The sequence below is a fragment of the Leptosomus discolor genome, chromosome 14 (genome assembly GCF_034619465.1).
Source record: "Leptosomus discolor isolate bLepDis1 chromosome 14, bLepDis1.hap2, whole genome shotgun sequence".
In the NCBI taxonomy this organism is placed as follows: Eukaryota; Metazoa; Chordata; class Aves; order Leptosomiformes; family Leptosomidae; genus Leptosomus; species Leptosomus discolor.
Window position 1 is genome coordinate 17,556,583 of NC_141404.1, and position 25,889 is coordinate 17,582,471.

Here is a 25,889-nt window from a genome sequence, read left to right on the forward strand (position 1 = left end):
TCATGCAAGGCCTGATTCTTCCATCAGTCTGTAAAACAGTCCCTTCTGAGCTATTAAGTGTTCCAGAGTATCAAATTCAGCTATCCGACCATTTTCCAAGACTAAAATCCTGTGAACATTAAAACAGAAGTGTAAGCTTGGGGATATGCCAGCAGCTGTAATAAACTTAGTTACTTCTACTTATTTCTAAAATAAATTTCAGTAGTTGCTTGTTATTCATGCATTCCAGCAGCTTTTCAGCTGGGAAACAGCAGTGGGATAGAAATAGGTTTCTGAGGAGTGACTATTCAAGTACTGAGTTTCTGGGAGGATAACTTCTGGCAACTGAGACTGGAGTAAGATTTGTGAACGTGTACTTTAGCTTCATGATTTTAAGATGATGCAAAGAGCTGTAGCCATGGTTTTGATGTCAGTGGGGGGAAAAGGGGGTATGACACAGCATGAAATGCATCATGTGGGAACAGATGGTTTAATAGATTAACCTATTGGTGCTTAGCTGATTTAAGATAACTCCTACAATCTCTAAAGCAAAGCTTTAAGGGTTAAACAAGAAAAGGACAGAAGTGAAATCGCTGCTCTTTGTGGCTGTCTGTCTTCCTTCCTCCCTAGGAAAGTGGCTGAAGGTATTACCTATCGCAGTCCATGACGGTGTTTATCCGGTGAGCTATGGTTAACACTGTGCTGTCTTTGAACTGAGTCCTCAGGGTGGACTGAATCTGAAGATCAGTTTCTAAATCTACTGCTGCTGTGGCCTCATCTAGAATGAGGATTTTGGCTTTCTGAAGAAGTGCTCTGGCCAGGCAAACCAGCTGCTTCTGACCAGTGCTGCAAGTAAGAAGAGGGATGGTAAATTCAGAGCAGTAGTCACTTCTCCCTGGAGTCAGAATATGTGATTAACTCAAAAACAGTAAAGAAAAGGTGATTGTTCCCTTTCCCCGAAAGGGACATTGAGGCTGGTGGCTCTGCAGGTAATGGCATGAAACAACCTAAGGAAATGAAGGGAGTGTATTACTATAGCACCCAGGAGATCCCCACGTGGAACAGGATTCCAGTGTTTTAAGTACTACACAAACACAAGCCACCACAATGATAAAGTCTCAACGGTCTTCCACTTGGTGTCTTACAATTTGATTTCATGCTGCTAAACAGGACAATAATGCAGCAATTTGCTGTCTGGGCACCTTTTTTTTTTTTTTTTTCCTTTCCTTTTCAAATGAATTAGCCTCCTTGTCCCACTAGGTCTATGTTCTCTTAGCACACAGGCTGGCACTGCCCTGCCGCTGTCTTTCTGCAGATAAGGTACCTGAGGTTTTCCCCTTGGTCAGTGCACTTATATTCCAACTGATCTGGCAAATCTGCAACAAAGTTCTTGAGCTGAGTCAGTTCCAAAGCTGTCCAGATGTCTGCATCAGTGTATCGGTTTAATGGGTCGAGATTCATTCTTAGAGAGCCAGAAAACAAAACTGGATCCTGAGCACAGAGACAGTACAAACAACTCCTGAGATGAATTATAAAAACAAGCTCTCTGGTTTTCCCTGATGGGTGCAAATCTGTGGCTAATGTTATACTGAATGGGAGACTAGCATGGCATAGAGGTTATTTCCAGCTTCGAAATTTCTGAATGGCCCTCCTCTCACAGAATCTTTATAAATCCTTTCTAGGTGTTAAAACTTACAATACTGCTGAAGCACTTTGGAAATTAATTTCATACCTGGGGAATGACAGTTATCCTGGTTCTAAGGTCATGGAGACCCAGTTGAGCAATATCTAGTCCATCAATTAGGATCGCTCCTTCCGCAGCTTCCACTAATCGCAGCAATCCCACAGCAAGACTAGATTTCCCAGCTCCTGTTCTTCCAGTTATGCCGATCTGTAAAGTGCAATGGAAAGTTTTGGGTTTGATGTTGATCGTTTTCCACAGTTGGACAGACCTGTCATGTAGTCCCTCTTGGCCTTTTGAAGAGAGACAGCTGTGCATGTGCATGGATCAAGTCTTGAGGACTGTTCAAGATTCACATAGTCTAGCAATACATTCTTAAAGGGAATAATTTATAATTTTTAATTGTTTTGTATGAAAAGGAATCTTGAAAGCTTTTGATGGGAAGAACAACTACAAGACTTAAGAGCTAGAACAGGGCCTTGATGTGGCATGAGATTTAAAAAATGAAATTCCTTTGCTGTAACTCTGATAGCCTTCTGTGAAATGAAATTTCACTCAGAAGAATGTCTAGAGTATGCAGCAATCCTGGAAATGCTACTTTGTACTAGAAGAGGTGTGCAGTGTGATAGATGGGCTCATACGTTACTGCAGCTTTCATGCTTACAAGTTACTATGCCTTGGTGTAGGGCAGGGACTGTATCTGCCTGAATCTGATCACTGTTTAGCACCGCTCACACTTTGTAGCTCTTCTGAAACAAGTAGCTTTGCTTACCTTCTCTTGCCCATTGATGGTTAGATTAACATGCTTCAGTGCTAACTCCAGATTTGGCCTGTATCGCAAACTATAGTCTCTAAATTCAATTCTTCCCTCAGTGAGCCAATCTTGACCTTGAAGTTTGCCATTCACAGTCCAGGGTGCCTAAACAGATGAAAACAAACAGCAATGTATAAAGTTGATTTAAATTACCAAATCACATGGCCAAAGTGAAACAGGAAGCTTATGAAGACATCTGTCCCAAATTCCCCTGATCTATTTACTGTTTCCAAAAGAGGAAAAAGCCTTTAACTTTCATATTGCAAATGCTGACTTTTTACTTTATGGAAAGATGCCAATAGTCTTAACTGAAAAGGGGGATAAACATTTGTTTGCATGTCAGAGTTCTGACATTGAGTGGTTCAATAAAAAAAAATAATCTCAGGGCTGCATATTGGAGAAATAATTTTAATGATTACAGAACAAAAATGATTGCACTGGAGACTTTTAGTGGCTAAAAGGCTATCTAACAGCCATCAGTTATCAGAGGGTTGCATCTGAACTCGCACAATAAATACATACTCCAAATATGGGCAGAAAATACGGCTCGTTCCATGAGCGTTACCAAGTGAAACTATTTTACTGGCAATTTAATGCTTAACTGTCTCAAGGAAATAATGATGATCAGAGGTTATAAAACAAGTCTAGTCAATTGGATAAAACCCCAATGCTGCAGTTCTTTAAAGGAAACATAACTGGTCTTTTAGAAGGGGAAAACTAGGGGGTTTGTCCAGATGGAACAGAAAAGTCACTCATTTAGTTTACAGAGCTGTTCACCTCTGCTAGTAAGGTCAATAGTAGGTTAGCTACCTCCTTTGGAGTCCTCAAGTATTCTCTCACTCTCTCCACAGAAACAATGTTGTTCTCTATCTCTGTCCAGGAGCGCACCAACCAGTTCAGAACACCAGTTATCTAGCAGAAAGAAACAGAAGCATTAGGGCAGATAAAGTCTTGACCTGTGCTTGTGAGGTAACTGGTACTTTATCTAAGCATCTATTTATAAAGACTTCTTCATCTGCTAATTGCTTCAGAATCATCCCTTAAAAGGCTAAAAGATAACCATAGATCCTTGTGAAAGTTTGTAAAGCTGTGTTTAAAGAGCCTAGCCAGCTCTCCCCATAGCTTCTTAGCAAGTTTATAGAGAATGAAATGCTACTGACTTGGATGCCGAAAGATAGTGTCGCTTTTTCTTAGGCTATTGTGTATCTAGTCTACAAGCAGATAAGACACATGCCGAAGACCTTCTTTCAGTTGCTCTGAACATGCTGTGACTTAAGTATGAGTTCAGGTGCAGGAGGAAAAAGATGGCTGGTGCATGTGAGGTTCACTCGCTAAGGGGCCTAAGTGCTCCAGATACTCTGGGTTTCAGCAATGACAGCAGGGTTTGGTAGAAGGCATCTAGAAAGCCACAGAAACAGTTCATGATTTCTTAGAAATTAAAATGGGAGTTGCTTTTGATGAAAGGCAAGCATGGTATTACTTCAACACCTGAAGTTGTTACCTGAAGAGCATATGAAATGGAGAAGCCAGCAGTTCCTGGACTAAGATGTGTTCTGCCCATTGCTGCAAATAGCGCTGCAAACAGCACGATGCCATTGCCTAGAAACTCCAGGTTTGTAGCAAGCCACCTGCAAAAGGGGGAGAGTACAGGGCTGTTGCTGGGTGCCCTCTTCCTTTCTCCCAACAGAATCTGTGATTACTTTGCAAAACACTTGTGGAGTTTCTTGGGTACAGGATGCTCAACAAAGCTCTTTTAACACCCTGGTTGCTCTTATCCAGCCACCTTGGAGCTCATGAATGGCTCCAGCCTGACTGAACTGGTTGTTTTATGGTCTCTGTTAGGATTTTCTCCAAAGCCTGTTGGATGACAGCAGCCAGCATGCAGTTTCTTGGATGAGTTGGTCTAACATCTTTCACTCCTTCTGGTACTCCTCACTTCATGACTGGTGACTGATGGCTCTGTTGTCTGATGGGTTCTACATATACCACAGGCCTCATGCACTCTGTCATGTGATGATGGGCCTCACCAGGCATGTAGTACAGCTTCCTTCATTTTGGACACCAAGTGATACCTCTAGCAGTCAGCATGTGTGTGTGCCTAGCCATGCAACGGAGATGGGAGCATATTGGTTGTGTGAGGGGGCACGTTGCCAGAGAGGGGTGCAGTGCAAATGAAAAAGGCCACCCTGCCCCCAAAACACCGTGCACCACTCTCCCATCTTCTCTGTACCTCCATCCAAGCCCCAAGAGCAGCTGTCTCCACTCACTAAGGCCGTGAGAGTAAACTATAATTTTTTTTTTTTCACTGTGGATTTCTACCTGTCGGCAACAGCTCCAGGGAAGGATATTCGCTGATTTTCATCCACTAGAAAATTGCTCTTCAAAATAAACCGCTCCTGGTCCTTGTAAGCACGGATCACACTGCTCCCTTGGAAAGTTTCTGAAATGTGGGAGTAGATGGGTGACCTGCTGGCAGCCTCTGTGCGTCTCAGCTGGCAGGAGGTGATGACGTAGAAGTGCTGGTACAGAGAGAAATGGAAGGGGAAGTGATTAGAAGGTTTAAACCTCCACGGAGGTGCTCCACAAAAAAATTGGGAAGGCCTCAACAAGTGCAATAGTACGTACTACCCTTGTGTTATAAAACCTAATGTGCAGGTAGGAGAAGATGCCCTTAAAAGGTGAGGTAGCATTTCTGCTTGTGTTATGTCTTATCTTCAGTAACACTGTGGTTAGTTAATGCAAAGAAGCCAGGGTGCTGTGAACTCACAAAGCCTCTAAACTCACTTTCTTCTGTAGGCCAGCCCTTTGCTTGATGGAAAACAGACTTACTTGCACCCTTACTTGCCTTTCCCTCGTGTTCAGTCTTGGATGGCAAAGCATTTGAGGTTTCAGAGCCCTATGGGAGAGCTGCACGGCATACATGGATATATTAAAAAGCAGTGTAGGAATTCTGGAGGAATGTAAAAATGCTACTGGTCTTAATATGATTGCATTTACACTAATGGAGACCAGGAATATAGCTCTAGGTAGGATTTGATCTGGATATCAGAAAAGCTCAAGCTTCTTTGTGAGGTCTCTGGGATGCTTTAGAAGGCTGAGTCGATGTGGGAAGCACCACTGACATTACTCTTGTTCAGATGCAATTTGAGATGATGAAACTGTCTCCCACAGAAACTATTTCTTGTGTCTCTGCTCCTAAGAAATGGAAGGAGGCTTTCTGCAGGGACATGGCCATGCTGCTTCAGCCTCTCTTGTCTGTGTACTGCTATGAGCTCCTACCTGGAATGCAGCATAAAGAACAGTCAAGGGCACTATGGCCATTGCTGCCCTTGGTGTAGCCACTATAATCACAAGGTAAATCTCCAGCAAGTTGAACAAGAATCCCAGCAAGGACTTCAGCTTGTCAGGAATGACAGAATCAATAGCATCCATTTCTCTGGAGAAGCGGTTCAGCAAGTTTCCAATGGGTGTTTGCTCAAAGAAGACCATTGGGGATCTAGCAACATTCCTCAGCAACTGCAGAAACAGCTTGTGTGATGCGAGCACTCCACCTAGAAGGACTGCTGCTGTGGAGGCAAATCTGCTAAGGGCTGTAATATGAAAAAATAGTGATTATTACTAGGTCTGAACCTGGAGTTCTCCTTTGTGAAATCATGATTTTCACTTATACTGTGAATGCTATGCTAGTGAAAAGAGCTGACTTTCTCTATGGTAGCAATTAAGCCAGCCTCAGAGCTGCGAGGCAAACTATCCTTTCTGTAGGGTAGTTACAGAGGGGCAAAAGACCTTCTCGGCAAGCCTGATAGAGGCCATGGATTCTGCAACTTAAACACACGGGACGAATTCTTTATTTTTCATAAAATTATCTTGACTGGAATTACTTTGAATTACTCAATCCTAGGTTACCGGCCTACTGACTCACAGAAGGGTACCGAACCCTTCCCACCCTTTTCAACTTGTTCAAAGCTTTCTCAATCTTTCATCACTCGGGCTCAGATTTTTCCAGATTTGATTTCTGTCCTAAAACATGTGATTGTTTTTAAGAGTGACCAAAAGCATTGTGGCCATTTTTAAAGACAAAGATTTAAAGAAATGTAAAATCCCACAAATTCCTCTTTTTCTCTCTCTCTTTGTGCTCAAGAGACATAACCAAGATTTAATTCAGGATGGATAAGAGCCACTGCTTGCACTTAGATATGATTAATTTATATTGGAGGAATGGAAAGGCATAAGAGGAAGAAAGATATGCAGAAGATGTTGGATACAAGGGGACAGGATAGAAAAATAAGGATGTTGTAGTTCTTCCATTGCTGAATGGTTTTTAGGAGCTCAAGTCATTTAGTTCCAGCAGGAAATACAGAGGAAGACACTATCGTGGTCTGCTGAAAGGCACAGGAGAACACTTCTAGCATACCATGAAGTAGAATTTCAGGCAGTAACACTGGAAATACTGTTCAGATCCCACAGAGAGGATTTCTCTGTGCGTCAGAGCCTGTAGTTTTAGGTCCCACGCCAAACCTTTAGGGCTCGTGCCAAAAGCCCAGGAGGCTAAGAGCCCATGGGTATGCACTTGTTTATATTCTGAGAAAACATCCTGGATATGGGAAAGGGAGATGGAAATACAGAGAAGAATTAGGTGAGCAAGTTAAACAAACCTTGAATGACTCCTAGTGCACCAAAGACTCCAACTCTCAGCTCTGTGTGCTGTTGTGTCCCATTGTGAACAGGGTCGTCTGTCCACATGCTGAGCCAGTAACCACGAGAAAACGACACAGCTTGTTGACATGTGAACAACAGGATGATGTACACACACAGTGGTAAGCCTGTTGCCTTCAGGTAGGCTGCATAAATTGAAGTATTAACCTAGAGTGAAAGAATTGGAGGAAAATAGGAGCAGAGGTCAGGAGGATCAAGCTTGTTAGCACGGCAAAGCAGCTCTGAAACAAGGAATGATTTATTGCGGTATATCTAATTGGTTGTATGTCATGGGCCATAGCAACCATGTTAATTCTTATTTTTTTATTTTCTTCACGGATGAACAATGAAGCCACTTAAATAAATCCATGGTGTTAAAGTGATTATTATCAACTGATGAATGTTATTGCAATTGGGTCGTGTTACTGTTGTGTGAGGCTTTCCTTGTGCCCGGCAGTAGTTTTCATTTGTTCTTTGTGTGAGAACTATGACGTATCCCACTGACTGCTAGTGTGAGCAACTGCTGGTTGGCAGAGGTGAGGAGATCCCAGTCCAGCTATTACTGTGCTTCCGTAGGGGAAGAGCTGCCTCCTTTGGGGTGTCTGAGTTACTGTCATCTCTTCTCAGCACCAGTGTGTAGCCTCAGCTATTTGTTTCCTCCCCACATTTTACTGCTGCTACAATGTGCCCTGAATACACACCTCACCCATGCCTGACTCCTCCTAGCTGAGATCCCAGGTCTCCTTCTTTCCTTTCACAGCACCCTCCTTGCCTCAGCCTTTCGAGGTGTTTCCCTTGGGCAAGATGAGAACAGTGATGTGCCTTTTTGCCCCTTCCCACCAGCGTCAAGAGTTTGTGGACAGACTCAAGATTACAAGTCCCTTGTAATCTATTGTCTTCTGTCCCTTATTATCACCTCATCCTGATTGCCTCAGTGCACTTTCCCCCTTCAGGTCAACTCTTGAATCAGGATCTCTCTCCTCAAGTGGTCACAAATTCTTTTTTTTTTTCACCTCTCATTTCCATAATGTGCTCTCTGCAATGTACGTGCACTATGCCTGTTTTGGAAACGGTGCTTGGATCAGGGCATTCAGGGAGATACAGTTTGCATAGAAGATGGTATGTAAAATAATGCTGAAGTGACTTTGACTCAATCGTAGGGCAAACTTGTACAGCTCAGCTGACTTCCCTGGAGCTGCACTGGTTTAACTTAGGCAGTGAGCTGACCCGCCTGCCACGAGTGAGTCAGTAATAAACCCATGGTATGTGTCTTTGCCTTTATAGGAAGGTGCTTTGCTTACCCTGCCACGCTGAGTTTTTTCTCCCTTGGTTAATCTTCCTTTGGTGGCTGCAGCAGTGGTACAGACTTGACTTACAGGAACGGTCTCCCTTCCCATAGCTGAAGATTTGACTGAATTGTCACTTCGTAAGAAAACAAAAATACTTTCAATTTTTAGCCAAGCTAGATCTCCTTACCCACCCATCCCTATATTCATGCCTATTTTCAGGGCTGCAGTTTTCAGGGTCCTCCAGGGTGACCCCAACCATTGTCCACATTTGTCACAGAGACTGGGCTCTGTCAAGCTGTTAACAAACAGGGCTTTAAGCATTCACTGGCTGTGACTGGTTTGAAAGGAGTCAGACCGTACAGCCCCACTGAGAAGTGAACAGCAAGCAAATGTATCAACATGCCTTGTATGTGAGCTCTGGAACAAATTCCGTCTCCTCATGAAATATGGAGAAAGTGTTAGTCAGACTCCACATTCAAGAGCAGTTTCTTACCTATTCTTGAGTTTTGCTTGTTTGTTCTTACTAATTTACAGATTCAATCCCAAACCTGTATCATACTCAGTAAGAGCCTCCATGTAAGCTTGTATGTGCTTTTGGAGCAAGTTATTCAGTATCTGAAACAGCTTTAAACTTACCTAAAGAGCTGCTCCTGTGACGGACCTTTTCTAGAGCTGATGGTGCTTTTAGTGTCTCCTATAGCTGTGAAATAAAAGCATGTTTTTTCTAAATGCTTTAGAATCCTGTTTTGTCCTGTATAGCTTTTGAGAGACTGGTAATACGGAGAAAAGAGTCACTACAAAGAATTGTTTCTAAGGTAGAAATATCGAGGTGAGGCTTGACAAATAGCACCTACAGTGGGTAATTCTGTTTACTGCATGGTCATTGTCTACTAGGATGGAACTATTTATTCAAGAACCAATTTTGAGGTGATGAATCAGTTAATTTGACAGGCATATTTTTTGCCACACAAACAACAGCTTACTGTGATTGGATCTTGGCTCTGAATGTCCATAATAAAACAAATGTAAGACTGGCTTTTACAGTTTTATTCTCTTTTCCCTCTTCCAACTGTGAACAGCAGCAGACCCCCCACCCCAGTTCTTTAATGTTAAGTATAATATTAAGGAAACAATTGACTGATAGACCTAGGAAGAATGATTCCAACTCACTTGGATTACCTGGAAAACCAGTGCCTGCCTTCTCTTCTGCAGTAACGTGTGAATGAAGAAATTCTGCAAAGGCCCCATTTCTCTGTAGAAGTTCTTGGTAGGAACCAATTTCTGAGATTGTTCCATCCACCAGAAAAACAATGTTGTCCACTTGGGGCAAAATGTTGATTGTGTGAGTCACCAGCACACGAGTCTGCTTGAATAAAGAGGGAACAGTTACAATTGTTCTGGTGTTTCCCTGCTCACTCAAGCTGTTGCAGTCAGCTGTCTTCTGAAGAAAGACGTGTACTCAGTGGGAGCTATGATCTTTACTGACTAGAAGATATTTTTGGTATTTATTCCTATCACTTCTGACTGTCTCCTTTATGAAATTTATCTTTGCAGCACAGCTTTGTGCCCATTTTGAAAGTGCAGGACTCAAGAGCGGAGGAATTTGGGAGGCTTTGATAAAGTGAGTAACCCACCTTACTGGAAACATTTCAGGGGCTCTGATAATTAGATACATTTTTACAGTCTTTTACAGTCAGGATTTATAACGCACCTTGTCCTTCAGTAAGCCGTTGGGTCCAAGAACGTGCTCAAAAATGTGCTGTCCAACATGGGCATCAACAGCTGAGAGGGGGTCATCAAGTAGGTAAATCAAAGCTTTCTGGTACACAGCACGAGCAAGGTTCACTCTTTGCTTCTGCCCTCCAGATATATTTATTCCCTGTAAAAATATATTGACAGTGTTTATTCCAAAACTACAGCATATTTGCCAACTGTTGGATCCATTTTACACTGAGGTTTTACTACCTCCTTATTTTAAAATCAGTGCATCTCCCTCCAAATAGGGCTCTTGAGATGCAGAGGCAGATTATCTTGAGCAACTCGACTCTCCTCCAAAAGAAGACCCAAGAATGACCTGGATTTGTTGATTCCCGCCCCCCCCCCCCCCCCCCTTAAGGATCTCTCATATCTCTGGTTAGGTTAACTGTCAGCAGGTGGGCTTCAGAACCTGTTAAATCATGGCCCGACTTCTCAGAAATTACTAAGTACCTGCCTCCTGCAAGTTTAGTCCTTTTGTAGGTGTTTTAAACAGGACACCCAAAGTTGTAGCTACTTGTGGAAAAGCCAGCCAAAATACAAACCTAAGCCAGTACCTTATCTCCTATTTCACTCTTCCGCCCTACAGGGAAGCTCTCCAAATCAGGTTGCAGTGCACAAGCATCTATCACTGTATTGAACCATGTTTCATCCATCTCTTTCCCAAAAAGAATATTATCTTCGACTGAAGCATTTTGTATCCAAGCTTGTTGGGGCACATAAGCTGCGGTGTCCTATAAAAATGGAAGTGGAAGAATGGTAACAATCTTTTTCATAAGCTAAATTTGACACTGTGGGAACCCGTCTTTGAAGAAAAACTCTCCCAATTAGATTTATAGAAATCTGGAATGACTATCACCATTGACAGGTCTCAGAGGGCTTTACAAAATATGAGTCTGCACTATTACCTTACAGAGGAGGAAACAGAGGTGCAAGTACATGACGTGATTTACCAGGATGCCACTTCAGCTCACTGTCAGAGTGGAAAATGGAACTGATCTTTGAAGTCCTGTTCCACTTCCCATTCTGAAGGGCCAGGCTCATCCGAGCAGTCTTAAGCACCTTCAGATAATTAAATGCGGAATGCTACATAAAGGCTTTGTTAAAATTCAGCAGTAAATGGGTTTTTATCAAGTACCTGATGCCTTGGTTAATACCTTACTGTTCCTGAAGACAGCCTAATTAGAAGCAAATGCTCAGGGGAAAATTTACCTTCATGGTCACGCTGCCATCTGTCTTCTCCAGCTCACCAAGTAACGCTGACAGCAAGGAGGACTTTCCAGCACCCACCTGGCCAACTACAGCAAGCAAGGAGCCTTGGGGCACGGTAAGATCTATCCTACAGGGAAAAGATTAGTCTCTTATTGCCTTTTAGATACATTTTCTGAAAAGAAAATTACCAAAATTCTTGCTATTGTTTTGTAGCAATAAAAATGTACCAGCTAAACCCCCTAATTTCATACTTGAGGGCTCAGTTGCACAGGGTTACTCTTCCCATCATGATGACTTTTTGCAGCAGAACAGGAGTCATCCCTTCAAAGACACCTCCAACCAGACAGTCTTCATCCATATCCCCCTCTGAGTTTCAAACCCAGATCCAAGATCCGGATCCCCATTCTGGAGATAGCCTAGCCCAAAGCACTGGATATAAAACATTCCTGAAGATCAGAATGTTTCAACACTGTTTCTTCTCTAAAACTGCAATGTCTTTTGAAATAAGCAGGTAATGATGTCACATATCTGCATAGTATCAATTCTACTTTTTTTTTTGCCTTAAATTGCTCTAATTTCCTATTTGGACAAGAAAATTGTATAAAGAAAGCAGTCTCCGTATATTAAGGCAACACCCAGATACAGGCACCTTCCCATTTATGTGCTCGCAAGCCTAAAAGCAAGATTACATTTTGTCTGACTTTATAATTTTCAGAATTCAATGTTAAAGCAAACTCAGAAGCCTCTAGATATTCCACACTGGTTTCACTCAGGCCCTGAGGAATTAGTTCATTCTGCATCCACCCTGACCTACAGAATTGAGATGACTAAGGGTAAGTCTGTACCTTCTAAGACAAGGCGAAGTTTCTTTGCTCCAGCAAAAAGTCCCATTTCTTATGGTGATACTTGCCTGTACTAAAACATGAGGAGAAACAGAACGCTTGTAAATTCAAAGGTAGGTACAGAAACATGCCTATTTATGTGACTTTATGTTTCAATGTGTATATATATTACATAAAATGAACCCTAAGTATGAAAATAAGGGGTTAATTAGCGGATTAGATTTCATCATTAGAAATAAATAGGACTGAGAGAGAAACTAACAGCAAGGGGCAAACATTTTTCTCTTGACTATGGTAGGCACCCTAAGAGTGGAAGCTGAACAATGGAAGCTACTCCTCTTGTAAGACAACAACGCTAACTCTCACCACAGTCAGAAGTGTTTCTGCTTGAGCTCTCAGAATTCAGTTCTTCTAGATTCAGAAAAGCTGCTAAGCGGTTTAAAGAAACTTTGGCCTGAAACGAAGAAGCACACAAAAGAATAAGATTTAGAATAGAAAGGGAGCTAAAACCCAAAGTGAAGACTCAACTTGAACACCCACTTATAATGCTGACTAGGTGATATGTTGCAGATGCTGTAGGCTTAGCTGGACAAACACAGCTCTTCCTTATATTAACTGCCTTTATTTCCAATTAGGAAAAAACCATATCCTTCCCTGTGTTTTCTCTCCTGTTCACACAGTGAAATTGGTGCTTCTGTCTCCAATTTATCCTGCAATCTTTCCAGAGATTGCTTCTGTACCTGAAGACCTGTGACAGCCTTCTTGGTGTGCAAGAGGGAAATGAATTTCTGAGTTTCTTACTGGACAATGACTTGCTTGTCTCTCTGGCCTGGGCTAGCAGGCTTTCCACTGATCTCCCATGGAGACTTTGCTCCATCTATTCTGATTTCTGTGATTAAAAACAGAACTGGAAGCACCTCTGAGATCTAATGGTACTTGTGATTGGCCCCAAAAGACTTAAGAGTTGTTCTTGGTGACTATTTTGTCAATATGTGGAGCCTTTCTGAAAAACAATACTACAAAGTACCTTTAGCTGCAAGTCCTTGCACTTCATTGTTTCACAGTAGCAATTAAATACCTAGCCCTGATGTTCAAAGCCCTAAGAAATCCCTACCCTTACCTGTTAATGGTGATACATAAAAAAAACACTTATGGCCAAAGAAAAAGGAGCCTGCAATTAACCTGGACAACAGCGTTTATGGAGAATGGCAGGAAGGAGTGTGCAGTGTTGAGAATGTTGATCAGTGTTAAAGATACAAAGGCCTTCTGAGCATCCAGGACATGTGTGTTATCCACCAGGGTGTAGACAGCAAACATGACAAATGCAATCTGAAAGGGAGCAAAGGAAGAGCAAACTATTTGCTTCAGACAGGGAAAAGAATGGTTCAAGGGTGACAGGCCCTTTACTAAGGGAATCCATTTAGTTAAATCCAGGCTATCACCCATATACATGGTACCTCTCCTGCAAATATCATAGGCAAAGGTCTTGCATGGTGGTGACAAAACCAAGTCTGATCACTTCATATTTGTTCTGCTTTAAGGAAGTTTTGGTGTTGCAACCACAGCAAGAGGAAAGCAGCGCCTTTTCCCATTGAAAACACACATGGCTGAGCTGCAACAGCAACTGCAAAAGTGGCTTGTGCAGCTACTGAGTGTGCCATAAACTCTGTCTAGCTTGGAGGTCTCCAGGTGGTTCTTGCAAAGCAGGCTCAGTCTGCCTGAAGCACATTGCCAGACCAGACAACTTGTCCATGGAACTGTTAGGACAGTGTAAAGGTCTGTGTGGCAAATTACACTGGGGCTCAGGAACTCCAGTGAGATCACCAACTTCTCCAGGCAGATAGTATCTTTAGTTGTCCCACAGGAAACAGTAATCTGTCCAGACAGGATTACAAAGAGAAATGGAAGTAATAGCATGTGTTTTATGTAGGAAGGTAAAGACTCACCAGGAAAGTTGACGAATGAAAAGAAGCTAGAGAAGCTGAGAAGAGAATCTGAGATCTTTTTAGGGCCTGAAGTTCTTGCTTCCGGATACCAAGCACTTTCTCCATGAAGGTTTTCTCCCAGCCATATAGTTTGATTACTTTAATGTCGCTGAGAATGGCATTTGTGAGTTTGGCCCGCTCATCTTTATGCTTCATCTGGGTCTCCTGTGATAAATGTTTGAGTTTTATCATTTAATACGTTGAATGTTTAGCAGTGTAATTATTCTGAAAAAAACTCCTTATTCCTGAATAAATTTCCCTGCAGTTGAGCTGTGTATACTGTTGTGCTTATGAATCTTCCAAGCTGAGAAATATTTTGCTTTTCATCTTCAGAGCTTTATTTTCACTAGCAATACATAAAAAAAACCACAAAAAAAAAGTGGGCAAACGAGGTAAAAGACTGAACATGTAAGAGCTTACTCTAAACTTCAAGAAACTTTGCAGGCTTCGAATCCTCTTACGTTCCTTCAGACGGTCATGGTAAGCACGAATAATAATTTTGAAGCCATCACTTGATGTCAAATGTTAGTGATACACTTCAGTACAATTTTTCTTATTTTATTTTTTTTTTCCCAACATGCTGACTGTAATCATCAGTAGCCTTGGGTTCCATGTGATCCTCTCCTTGGAAGAGCATAGCAGCCTTTAACTTAGATTTAAGAGTAGTATCCTAGCACAATTCCAGTTAGGAAAACATTTTTTCTGAAGGAAAATGTACCTGAAACTGACTCCTCTTCTTGGTGATCACAAAATTCAGAGGCAACAGAAAAAGGAATACAGCAATTGAACTCAAGGCAGATGGCCCAAGAAGCTGTCAGGAGAGAAAATGAAAGAGCAATAACTTCTGGTGATTACTAGAAATGACTGTTTTTCATTCCCCTCACTCACCTTCCCTCTTATTAGAATTTAGGCCTAACATCCTTCATGGCTAAGGCTTTACACTAATCTCACCTTTGTCCTTCCTGGGAATTGTGCTCCTTAAGCGCTGTGGGTTGTTAACTCTCCAGGCAGGGTAACTCCTGTCATTATGCTCTGCTGAGTTTATTTGCTTCCCTTTTAGGAACTAGATTAGTGCTGAAAGCAATCCAGAAGCTCACTGGCAATTCAAGTAATTTGTTTCTTCTCATCTGTTCTTGAATGTATTAAGGAAGACATCTTCTGGCTGTCATAAGTAAGTGACCCGAAACAAAACCAGGTTTTGTTTAAAAAACAAACCCAAACCCTCAACAACTATTCTTGCAGCATAAATAACCCACCTTGTCAGAATTTACATGAACTAGTGAGATGAAATGGTAGCATTATACTGTGCCACATACTCTTGGGACATCTCTTGGATACCAGGATTCATAGTGACTTGTGTATCAAAATAAGAGAGCCTGTTTCTCATGGTTTAGTGACATCTCTCTACAGATGGCTTACGTTTGCTAGAGAGGTGAGTGCTGGTATACATCGAGAGGTAAAAGTATTCTCTACGTAAATGGTCTATGAACACTAGCAAACATAGTGTTAATTGTGCTCCAACTACATGCAAACTACATTCAGCTTGTGAACTTCGCTGGAAAAGGGATCATGATTTTTCAATAGTCCTATACCATGGCTACTAATTTTCCAGAGTCACAGTATCCTGCCAGGCACGAGGCACAGTCCATCCTGGTTAACAAAGGAAGGTCTTAAAGGCCTCTGGAAAGCTTCTGGGAATCAACTTGCTCTATACTGTTCATACTTCCACTTGGTGTGCTGCCAAAAACAGGGACTAAGAAATAGGGCTTTATCCTGCGGAGAAAATACCATACATTGAACTGGGGGGGGGAGGATCTTTTAGATTATCATCCTTTATTTCTAATTCAGGTTTTGCTCTCTCCTTGCTAAACTCCTCGATACCTATAAAATTCAAAGTATCCAATACTCTTTTTGAATATCATATGACTTCGCTTCAAACTGTTTCACTGATCTTGTGGTAGTCACGCTTCAGGGTAAAGTAGGTCCAGTCACTGTTTCAGACCATTCCCCTTTATGTTCTGTAGCTATGCTAAGGAGCTGGAACTGGACTCTAAGCCTGCACTGGGCCACCACATTTTGGCTGAAGAGAAGTGATAAGAGGAAAATCTGAGGCAGAAGTTTATCAGTCTGCTCAGAATAATCACATTCACAGACTTTTCCCTAAAAAAGACTGAATGCTGAATTCACAGGTGAGGAGATGAAGTGAAGGGTCAGGTAAGGATTCTATAACCAATAAAAATATCTTCTAAAAAGAAAAGTGAATTCACCACGCTACAGAACTAAGAAAAATATGGAAATTTCAGGTTATTCAAACCAGCAAAGCTCTAAGCAGAATTCTGAAAACTCCTTTTTCCTTTGATACCTAGAATAGAAGGGGATTGATAGGTACTGTCATATTTTACCTGCCACAAGAAGACAAAGCAGATGATAATCCGAATAGGAGCAAGCCAGGTCCCATTAAAATAGATAATCAGATCCATTAGCTTTTGGACGTCAACAGATACCAGATTAACAATTTCACCTACTGTTGCTGCTTTCCTCGATGCATTTGACATAACTAGGATCTAGACAGGGTAGTGAAGAAAGGAAAGGCGTCATCAAACAGCAGCTTTGGTCCAAAAATCAAACAACTTTCTTTTCCTCATAAAGAAAAAAAAAGAAGAGAGGGAGAAAATGTCAAATCCTAGGAACTGAAAACATGCTGTTGCCTGGGCTATGTGACTTCACTTTAAGATGAAGAATTTACTCCTTTCCCCAACCATAATCTACAGAATAAGAAAGTTTGTGTTGCTTTTTCTCCTCCTTCCTTTTCTTGGCTTTTTCTTCAGAGATAAGATCTGAAAAATAAATAGTAAAATACCTCCCACATACTGTTCAGAAACCTTTAAGGTCCCTTCCAACCTGAACCATTTTATGATTCTATGAATATAGCACAGAGTTACATCCTAAAAGTAGTTTCTAATAACATCTCCCCTGATATTGTTAAGAACAATGTAACAACAATGTCATAACTACTAACATATGGCTAGAAAAAAAATGAAGCTGAAAAGGAAGCTACAGACTCACCTTCCTGTACACAAGCCCTGTTACTGCAGTTTTCAATCTCAACCCCAGAACAAGACACATGTACATGTATCGTTGTTCAAACAGAGTCTGGAGACAAGCCAAAAGGAACATAGTGAAGGCATAGAAATAACCATGCCAGCTAGGTGCTTCTTGATCTTCAATGAACTCCAGGAAGAGGCTGCAAGACAGGAGCAAAATGCTGATGAATCCATGTAGCACTGATGAAATAGCAGGCACACAAAAATGCAGAAATACTAGGGGGTTTTCTGTTTTATCTCTGGCTGATATTTACCAGCAAAATAGCAGAAGAGTTGGAAAAACTACTGAGTGTCCTGATTTTTGACATTTAGCCACTCTTGGTTTTGAAGCAATCTCTGATTTCAGCATCTTCTCAAAGGGAGACCTCATTTTCAGTGTTAAGGATGGCTCCTGATTTTCATGAATTTGTCAGAAATATGCAAATTGGGAGCCATAATATAAGGAAGTAATTGACATTTCCAGAACTTCTCTTAATCTTAATGACTAAGTGATTTTTGCCCTTGAAAATACACTGTAATCCAGGTTGGTTTGTGTTGTACCAATACAATCCACAAAACATTACATCAAGTGACTAAAGCAGCTATTTAAGATGTGCAGGATGCACAGCTGTGCTCTTTATAATTACTCAGGGGACACAAGCCTTAAGACTAAGGCAAGCAGGTGACAGCCTGTGCAAATGATATGTAGAACCATCAAATAACTCACTCCTGTTCCAGTGAAGTTGTCAAAAGGCTTAGTGCAGCCTGTCCTTTGCACTGCTGGAATACAGCAGTAGAGAAAATGTGCACGGCTTTAGGCAGTGGTTTGTTTTTTTCCCCTCCGCTGAGTTGACTGTGGGTTTAGCACAAATGATAATCCAGCTCTTTTCATCAGCAATAGGGGATTTCAAAAGGTAAGTGTTTGTGTGTCTACCTCTGTGGGTGCCAGCATACACATCTCTGAGTGAGCTCACGCACACAGCAATGATGTACATGTGATAGAAATAAATTATAAATACGCACATACCTCAGTAACTTTGGGATGGAGAACAAGAAGACATCACAGATAACTAAGCAGACAGTGCTGAGAAGGAAATAGGTTCCAAACATGCTCCAAAACACTTTCAGTAAAGGCCCGCTCTGACTGTGCTCTGATTGCAGCAGAACCTCTGTCTCTTCAGCTCCTGCTGTCCCATTTTCACTCTTCTGACCCTTTTTAAATGAAGCAGACTCCATTTTTCTAAAGAAAGAAGCAATGAGAAAGCTAGCCACAACTGGAGAAAGCTTGGGAATCTTGTGCTTTCAAAAAATTGTTAAATATCTTACACTGGGTCTCGTGCCATGTCCAGTATAAATGCTCATCAAAAAATTATCCCTCTCAAAAAACTTACAGTGCTGTGCTTGCAGGAATGGATGGATGTTCTCCAGCAGATTTCAACACTTAAAATCAGATTTTGCACAAAGGAACTCACTCACTGAGCACCCACTCACTGAGCACTCACCCACTGAAGAGTAAAGACGCCCAAGTTTTCATAGCAGAGCATTACTTGAACCATTTTATTTATGCTACCCTTTTCTTTTTGTTTAATGGACAAATAATTCAGTGGGATTGAATCTTTCAACTATTCTCTTGTCCACCCAGAAAGCACACAGCAGAGCTTACGTTCAGAGCCTGAGTATGTGCTGGAGCAGTCTGTCTAGCACTCTGTGGGGAATGGAGGGGATTAAAGCCTGTTCTGAGGTGGCACACCAGCACCTGTGAGCGTATCTTCTAGAGGCGAGAAAGAAACTGCCCAGCTGAGCCCAGGACATGCTCTCTCGATCAAGTACTCACTGCTGGGATCTGCTATGACACTTCTTCCACTCTCTTTCAGCCCAGGCAACAATTTCTTCAGAGGAGTCCTCTTTCCTCACTGGCCACAAGTCATCCACCCCCAAGGACCGCTGACAGCCTTTCCAGACAAGCCTGGAGAACACACGGACTGCTGTAAGGTAGGCACAGAAGGATTCGTGGTGCATGTAACATTTTTTGAAACAGATGGGCTTTAAGTTAGTGCACACACAGTGAGCACATAGGGACAGACTTACATAAAACACTACTTGGGACTGTCCTTTCCCAAAATAAATATGAATGTACAGGAACAGCAGTTTTGCTCCAAATCCCTATGCTGCCTTCTGTCAGCATAATGAGGATTTGCAAAGAAGCCCTAATTTCTAGTCCATTCTCAGAGTTGGGTCTTGGGCAGTGGGGGACAATGTTCACTTTAACTTCCTCTATGATGAGGCCCAAGGTATCTAACCATTTTACTTCTGAATTCTAAGCAGCAGGCTGGGCTAGTGTCCTCATTCACTATTTTCCCCTTGCCCAGCATTTGTTACAGGAAGGTCTGATGGGCAGATAGGGCTGTGGTTGGTGTACAGTGATCTTTTGAGATTGCTGAGGTCTGTTTCAAGATTGGGAGGGCACTGGAAGGGTAGTTGGAAGGGGGAAAAGAATTATCTAGAATCACAAATTTGTGTTTTGAACTACTTTGAGAAAAGTAAGTTAAATTTTTATAATTTGACCTTGTGAGAATACCTCAAGTCCCCAGAGAAAGAATTTAAATCCTCACTGTGTAAGCTAACTTGGGGGCTGAGATATTTCCTATTGGCTATCATCTACACTCTCTCTTATGCTGCTGGTTTTTTTCTGATATTCTAGCAAACCCAGGTCTTTTTCTGTGTTTTCTTACCAAGAGAACCACCAGTATGTGATTTTGGAAAGAAAAGAGCTGCTGGCTTCTGGACACTGATTCTGATGGGAGGAAAAACAAAGGTGATATTTATACACAGAAAAGGGCATGTGTCAGATGAATACAGTCCCCTTCTGTGCTTTCCCAGGAAAAGTAATCAAAAAGTTACACACACCCCACTTATTGATCTTGACACTGTAAATGTATTGTGGAGGATCAATGGGATCAGGAGACTTTGGAGAATCAGACTTTGAATAAAGTTTCCGATGGAGGAACAAAGAAAAGAATATCGTTCTTCATACCCATACTTTCTGAAGCACAGAGTTCTGCCATGCTCATACCTCAAATAGAGTACTGCTGCACAGGAGAGCATGGGGAAGCAATATGAGCCCTATCTACTGGTTTCAGTGAAAATAAAAATGAGTATGGGTAGAAGAGGTTTTTAGGTTTTCAAAACACAGAGAGAGAGAGAGTACTGCTATCTCAAATTCCGCCAGTTACCTTTTAAAACCATCAGCCTTTATACAGAATGATGCATCTTACATCTCCCAGATACTCATGTTCCTGTGTATCCCTGTAACTTTAAATTTCTGTTTGAGTAATGAAGCAATGCATCATGAAAAGCTGCTTTATACTTACAGAATTGTTGACAGCTTTAGAGAAGAAGGGAGGGTGATCAACTAAGCAGAATAATACAAGTTCTCCTAGCACCAGGCTAGCATAAATATAAGTTGTAATGTGGTGGAAATGGTCTTCCAAGAAGCCCTATAAAACACATTATCATTGAGAATAAGGTAAAAACCTTCATGTAAAATTAGTGGAGAAAGATAGCTTCTCATGTTCTACTAGCCATAAGCTCTGAGTTTTAGTTTGAAGGATGAGGTGCATGAGGCCAAGTGCAAGGTCCTGCATCTGCGTCAGAGCAATCCCAAGTGCAAACCACGGGCTGGGCGATGAGTGGATCAAGAGCAGCCCAGCAGAGAAGGACTTGGGGGTGTTGGTGGATGAAAAACTGAATATGACCCAGCAATGCGCGCTCACAGCCCAAAAAGCAAATTGCATCCTGGGCTGCATCAAAAGAAGCGTGGCCAGCAGGTCGAGGGAGGGGATTCTGCCCCTCTGCTCTGCTCTGGTTAGACCTCACCTGCAGCGCTGCATTCAGCCCTGGGGTCCCCAACATAAGACAGACATGGACCTGCTCGAGTGGGTCCAGAGGAGGCCACAAAGATGATGGGGTACTGGGGCACCTCCCCTGTCAGGCCAGGCTGAGAGAATTGGGGCTGTTCAGCTTGGAGAAGAGAAGGCTCTGTGGAGACCTTACAGCGGCCTTGCAGGGGCTACAGGAAAGGTGGGGAGGGACTCTTGGTCAGGGAGTGTGGGGATAGGACAAGGGGTAACGGTTTCAAACTGAAAGAGGGGAGATTTAGATTAGATGTAAGGAAGTTCTTCACTGTGAGGGCAGTGAGACACTGGCACAGGCTGCCCAGAGAAGCTGTGGCTGCCCCCTCCCTGGCAGTGTTCAAGGCCAGGCTGGATGGGGCTGGGAGCAACCTGGTCTAGTGCAAGGTGCCCCTGCCCATGGCAGGAGGGTGGGAACTGGATGAGCTTTAAGGTCTCTTCCAACCCAAACCATTCTGCAATTCTGTGATTTAAACTGTAGTTAACTATAGTTAAATAGATACCTCCAGAAACTGGAATATCAGAAAATGCTAAATATTAGACACATTCATTACTTATAGTCAATGTTTTATTGTGAGGCTTCATAGCAGTCTAGTTAAGTCACACATCCACATTGCATCATTATTCAGGGAACTTTGGCTGCTCTGAGGGATAGAAGCTTCTTGCTCACCTAGTGGGATGAGTTGTTGATACAATAAAGCACCTGCTGGATTTTAGTATAAATGATGTGTCTAAGAGGCTCCATGAAGGGCTCTTTAACTAATTTTGTAAATGAAAAAGAGGAAAAACCAAGAAAAAAGTCTGAGTCTTTTTGGAACTGTGTCTGAGTCTTTTGGAACTGTATTTTGGTAGCAAGTGGCAAAGTGTTATTTCTACAAGAGGCTTGGTGCCTAAGTATCATTCAACACGGAAAGAACAAGCAAATTCCCAAACTCTTTTGTTTAGAGGACACATATTTTCCCCCTATTACTTAAACACAAACTTTTGTTTATTCCTTGTTGTGATGGAAAGGTATAACTGTTCACCTGAGGAAATGGCCACAGACAAATAAGTCTCGTGTAAAACCAGCCAGCACTCCTTCACACATACACATTCACCACAAATACTCAAATAATAAAAAATCTGTAATATATCAATATATGTATGCTGATTCAAAATCTGGCATAAGGCCAGTTTTTAGTGACAGCATTTATGTTCATATTGCTTTTATTCATATATGAAGTCTGCCGAGCTCTCAGAAAACCACGCTCTGTCTATGTTGAAAGGGATAACATGGATGGAGATGACAAAGTGTCATCAATCATTTTTCTCAGCACATATTTTAAGAGAGGAATTTGATTCCCCACCTCACAATCAATGAGGCAAAAAGAGCCCTGTTGTTTACAGACTTCATACCCCTGCACGTTAAAGATAGGTGATTTCACTTACTCTTTCCAGGGCATGTTGGACTTTGGAACTAAACATCACAACTGCAGCCACGAATGAGAGCAGCCAGTAAATCAATAGGACGCCTGAAGACTGGATGCCCATCATTCTTTCTGCCTGGGTAAGGAACATGGCAAGGATCTGCAAGGAAGTACAAATTTGTCCAAATAAATAGATGGTAGTCCAAATTTGTCCAAATAAATAGCCAAACATTATTATCAAATTAACGGATACAATAAAGAAAAATCAGTTAGTTTCTTGCCCAAACATTTAAAGAAGTTCAGAGCTGCAGTGCTGTTCCTAAAAGGCTAAAACTGAAAAGCATTATGTGCAATTTGGCACTCAAGAACGTCTCTCCAGAAAGTGCAAGTAATAAAACTGCAAGTGGGCCCACAGACTGGCAGGATCTAGGCTATGAAGATGCAGCGACAGACGGGGAGGATAGGCATTTACGTTGAACAGAAATCCCAAATCCCATTTCCTTCTAAACCATACTAAATCGCATACTGTGGTTATGAGAAACTAGATCTTGTTTTGTTGTGAGATTTTCTAAACGCTATTGCTACCTTGGTTTTGTGAGGTGTACTCTGTAGCTGCACATACTGCACAGTAGCTGTAGACCCAGTGGTTTACCCCAACTCCAAACCCCTGCTGCGTCACACGGCAGAAACTCACAAAGCGTGTCTCCACCCTTCTACTCCTCATCAGTGATCTTTGTGCTCAAAGATACTGAGATACATGGGAAATACAGTATCTGCTAAGCTGGGCCTCATGCAGAAAAATGAAGGAAGAATTACCATTGTGATTCCCAGCACGGCGGGGCTAATGAAGAATGCTGGAGCCCGCGGGATTCCTTGGCTTATTTCCCACAGTACGAAGAAGACATTAGAAAAACACAGTATTACCAGGATGAATCCAAGGACCTGGGGCAGAGACAGCAAACACATGTCAGAATGGACTGCAATAGTGATGGGACGATCTACTGAACTGAATGCTCCAAGCAGGCTGGGCAGTAAGACTGGAGAGGTGGAAGAGCAGGTTTCGAACACAGCACATTACGGGAAGTGGCGGGGAACTGAATGGAAGCAGAGAAGAAAAGATCCTATGACAGTTCGTCCTAAAACTTTAGTTCATTTATACTGACCTGACTTTACCTGAGTGAGTAAATGTCAAAGCAAATACAGAGATGGATCATCAGAAAAGAGTTAATGATTAGAAAAATTAAGTTCTGTATCAAAGTTATGATAATGTCAGGATCAAACCCCATTCTCCACCCTTACCATTTTGGTTTTGAAGATGTGGGACATCCTGATATAGCCTTTGTTATTGCGCTGAAGGTACAAGTAGTAGAAAGGAAAACAGATCCAAAGATAGGCACAAGGGATCCAAGCAATGACTGTTCTCTCAAAGCACCCAGTAAATCTTGGGGTGTTTGTATACCAGGTCTGGTTCCAGTCCTGTCACAAAACCAACACAGAAGTGAAGAAGTAAAGCAGATGTATGCAGAATTTTACCAGCTAATGCCAGTGCTAATGTGACAACTGAGATCTACTATAACGTTCGAGGAACTTGATTTAGGGTTTCAAATGTAAAAAACATTTGGCAACAGAGGGGCTGCTGGAGAAAAGTAAAGTGTCACAGTTGAGGGAGGGAGGACTCAGCAGTAGCATTTTGGAGGGAATGGAACTAGAAAGGGCGGGGGGGGAAGGCTGGAAAAGGGAAAGATGCCAAAGAAAGGACACAATGTACCACAACTAGAGAGAAAAAAAAAGAGAGGAAATTTAAGTTGTTGAACGTGGAATGAGAAAAAATAATTTGGGAATAAAAAAGATTAGCAGCATTTGGGAACCATCAGAGTAGTCAGTGGGGAATTACCAGTGAAACTGAGTTTATGGGGGAAAGAAGTGTCCTAGTGCATAAACTGGATTTCCTCTGCTCTGTATCAATTTGTAACTTTTTTGACTGAAAAAATAGTTGGATCTCATCTGCTAACATAGTAATACTAAAAACACAGCAACTGTAGATGAAGAGACAAGGGTATTTTTTCTTCAGCAGCTTGTGGAGGTGGTTCAGGTCCTTTATGGAGAGGATATGATGCAAAGCAAGGCTAGGGGAAAGGAATCACTTGATGAATAGAGGAACCAGATAATGGCTCACAAATTATTATGGGAGTTTATCAAATTTGAGGATGGAAATCCACGTGAGTCTGAACTGATCAACTCAGAGCTCTTTCGAAGGTGTTTCTGTAGTGGGTCATTCAGCAGGTACATTCTGAAGACAATAAAGGGACCAATTTCAATATCCTTCCAGCAGTGCAGCCGGACTACATGCTCCCACGCAACTCTCATCAAATTTACTGTAACCGGACAAAGACCTGAGCCGTTCTCTATTTAAGTGAGGACTTGTCCCCGAGAGGCAAAGTCCACCCCACCGGCAGCCTCCGCTGGACGAACATGTCCCGCTCACTGCCTCAGCCGCCTTACTCAGGCTCCACGCCGGCAGCCGCCACGCGGCTGGGGAGTCCGTGGGTGCTCGGGCGGTGCCGCCTCGCCGAGCGGCGCTCCCGGCCCCCAGGACCCCGCGCCCCCCGCGCCCCCCGCGCCGGGCCGGGGCTGGCCGCCGCCACCGCTCGCTCCCCTCGCTCGCACCGCGGGCTGCTCGGCTCGGCCCGGGCCGGGCACTGACAGGGTCTCTGCAGGGGCGGCCCGGCCGCCGGACGGTGCCGTGGCGCTCGCTCGCTCGCTCACTCACCCAGAGCCCAGCGGAGCCCTCCCGGGAGCCGCACAGCCCACCGCCCGCCGCCATGGCGCCCGCCGAGCCGACGGGCGGGGCGTCGCGACTGGGCTTGGCAGCCAGCGGAGGCGGGACGGCTGCGGCCCCGGACCCTCCGCTCGGTGCCTCGGGGAGTTTCCTCACTGGGCAGCGACCGAGAGCCCGGTTCCCGCCGGCGCGTGGGCGACTAGCGGGAGCCCCAGGAGCGCCCCGTCCCGTTCCGGCGGTGGCCTGCGGGAGGTGCCGTGGGGGCTGCGGGAAAAGTCCGGCCGGCAGCTCGTCGGGGACGCGTCGGGGTTTGTACAGCCCGGCAGCAGGAGCGCGCCGAGACGGAGCGCCGCCGGCAGCGGGATGGGAGAGGGGCCGGGCTCCCGCCCTTCTCCTTCGCCTCAGCCCCAGCGGGCGGGCGGGCAGCTAGCGCGGCGCGGTGTCGCCTCGCCCGGGGG

The 25,889-nt window shown here is 43.2% G+C and overlaps 1 protein-coding gene across 1 annotated transcript; it reads right to left on the reverse strand.

The window, feature by feature from the left end:
• Nucleotides 1–25,476, reverse strand: ABCC6 (ATP binding cassette subfamily C member 6). Its single transcript, XM_086473111.1, has 31 exons — nt 25,423–25,476; nt 23,952–24,128; nt 23,469–23,594; nt 22,675–22,812; nt 20,707–20,832; nt 20,068–20,129; nt 19,170–19,301; nt 18,363–18,575; nt 17,319–17,496; nt 16,655–16,816; nt 14,971–15,063; nt 14,214–14,417; nt 13,450–13,596; nt 12,634–12,721; nt 12,271–12,340; nt 11,426–11,552; nt 10,771–10,947; nt 10,170–10,337; nt 9,638–9,821; nt 9,095–9,158; nt 8,471–8,591; nt 7,130–7,337; nt 5,754–6,064; nt 4,794–4,993; nt 3,976–4,102; nt 3,285–3,386; nt 2,433–2,579; nt 1,712–1,870; nt 1,304–1,470; nt 631–825; nt 1–109 (listed from the first exon to the last, which is right to left on the reverse strand). Exons 1-31 carry the CDS (start codon nt 25,474–25,476, stop codon nt 1–3), a joined length of 4,536 nt encoding a protein of 1,511 aa, XP_086329237.1.
• Nucleotides 25,477–25,889: the final 413 nt, after the last annotated feature.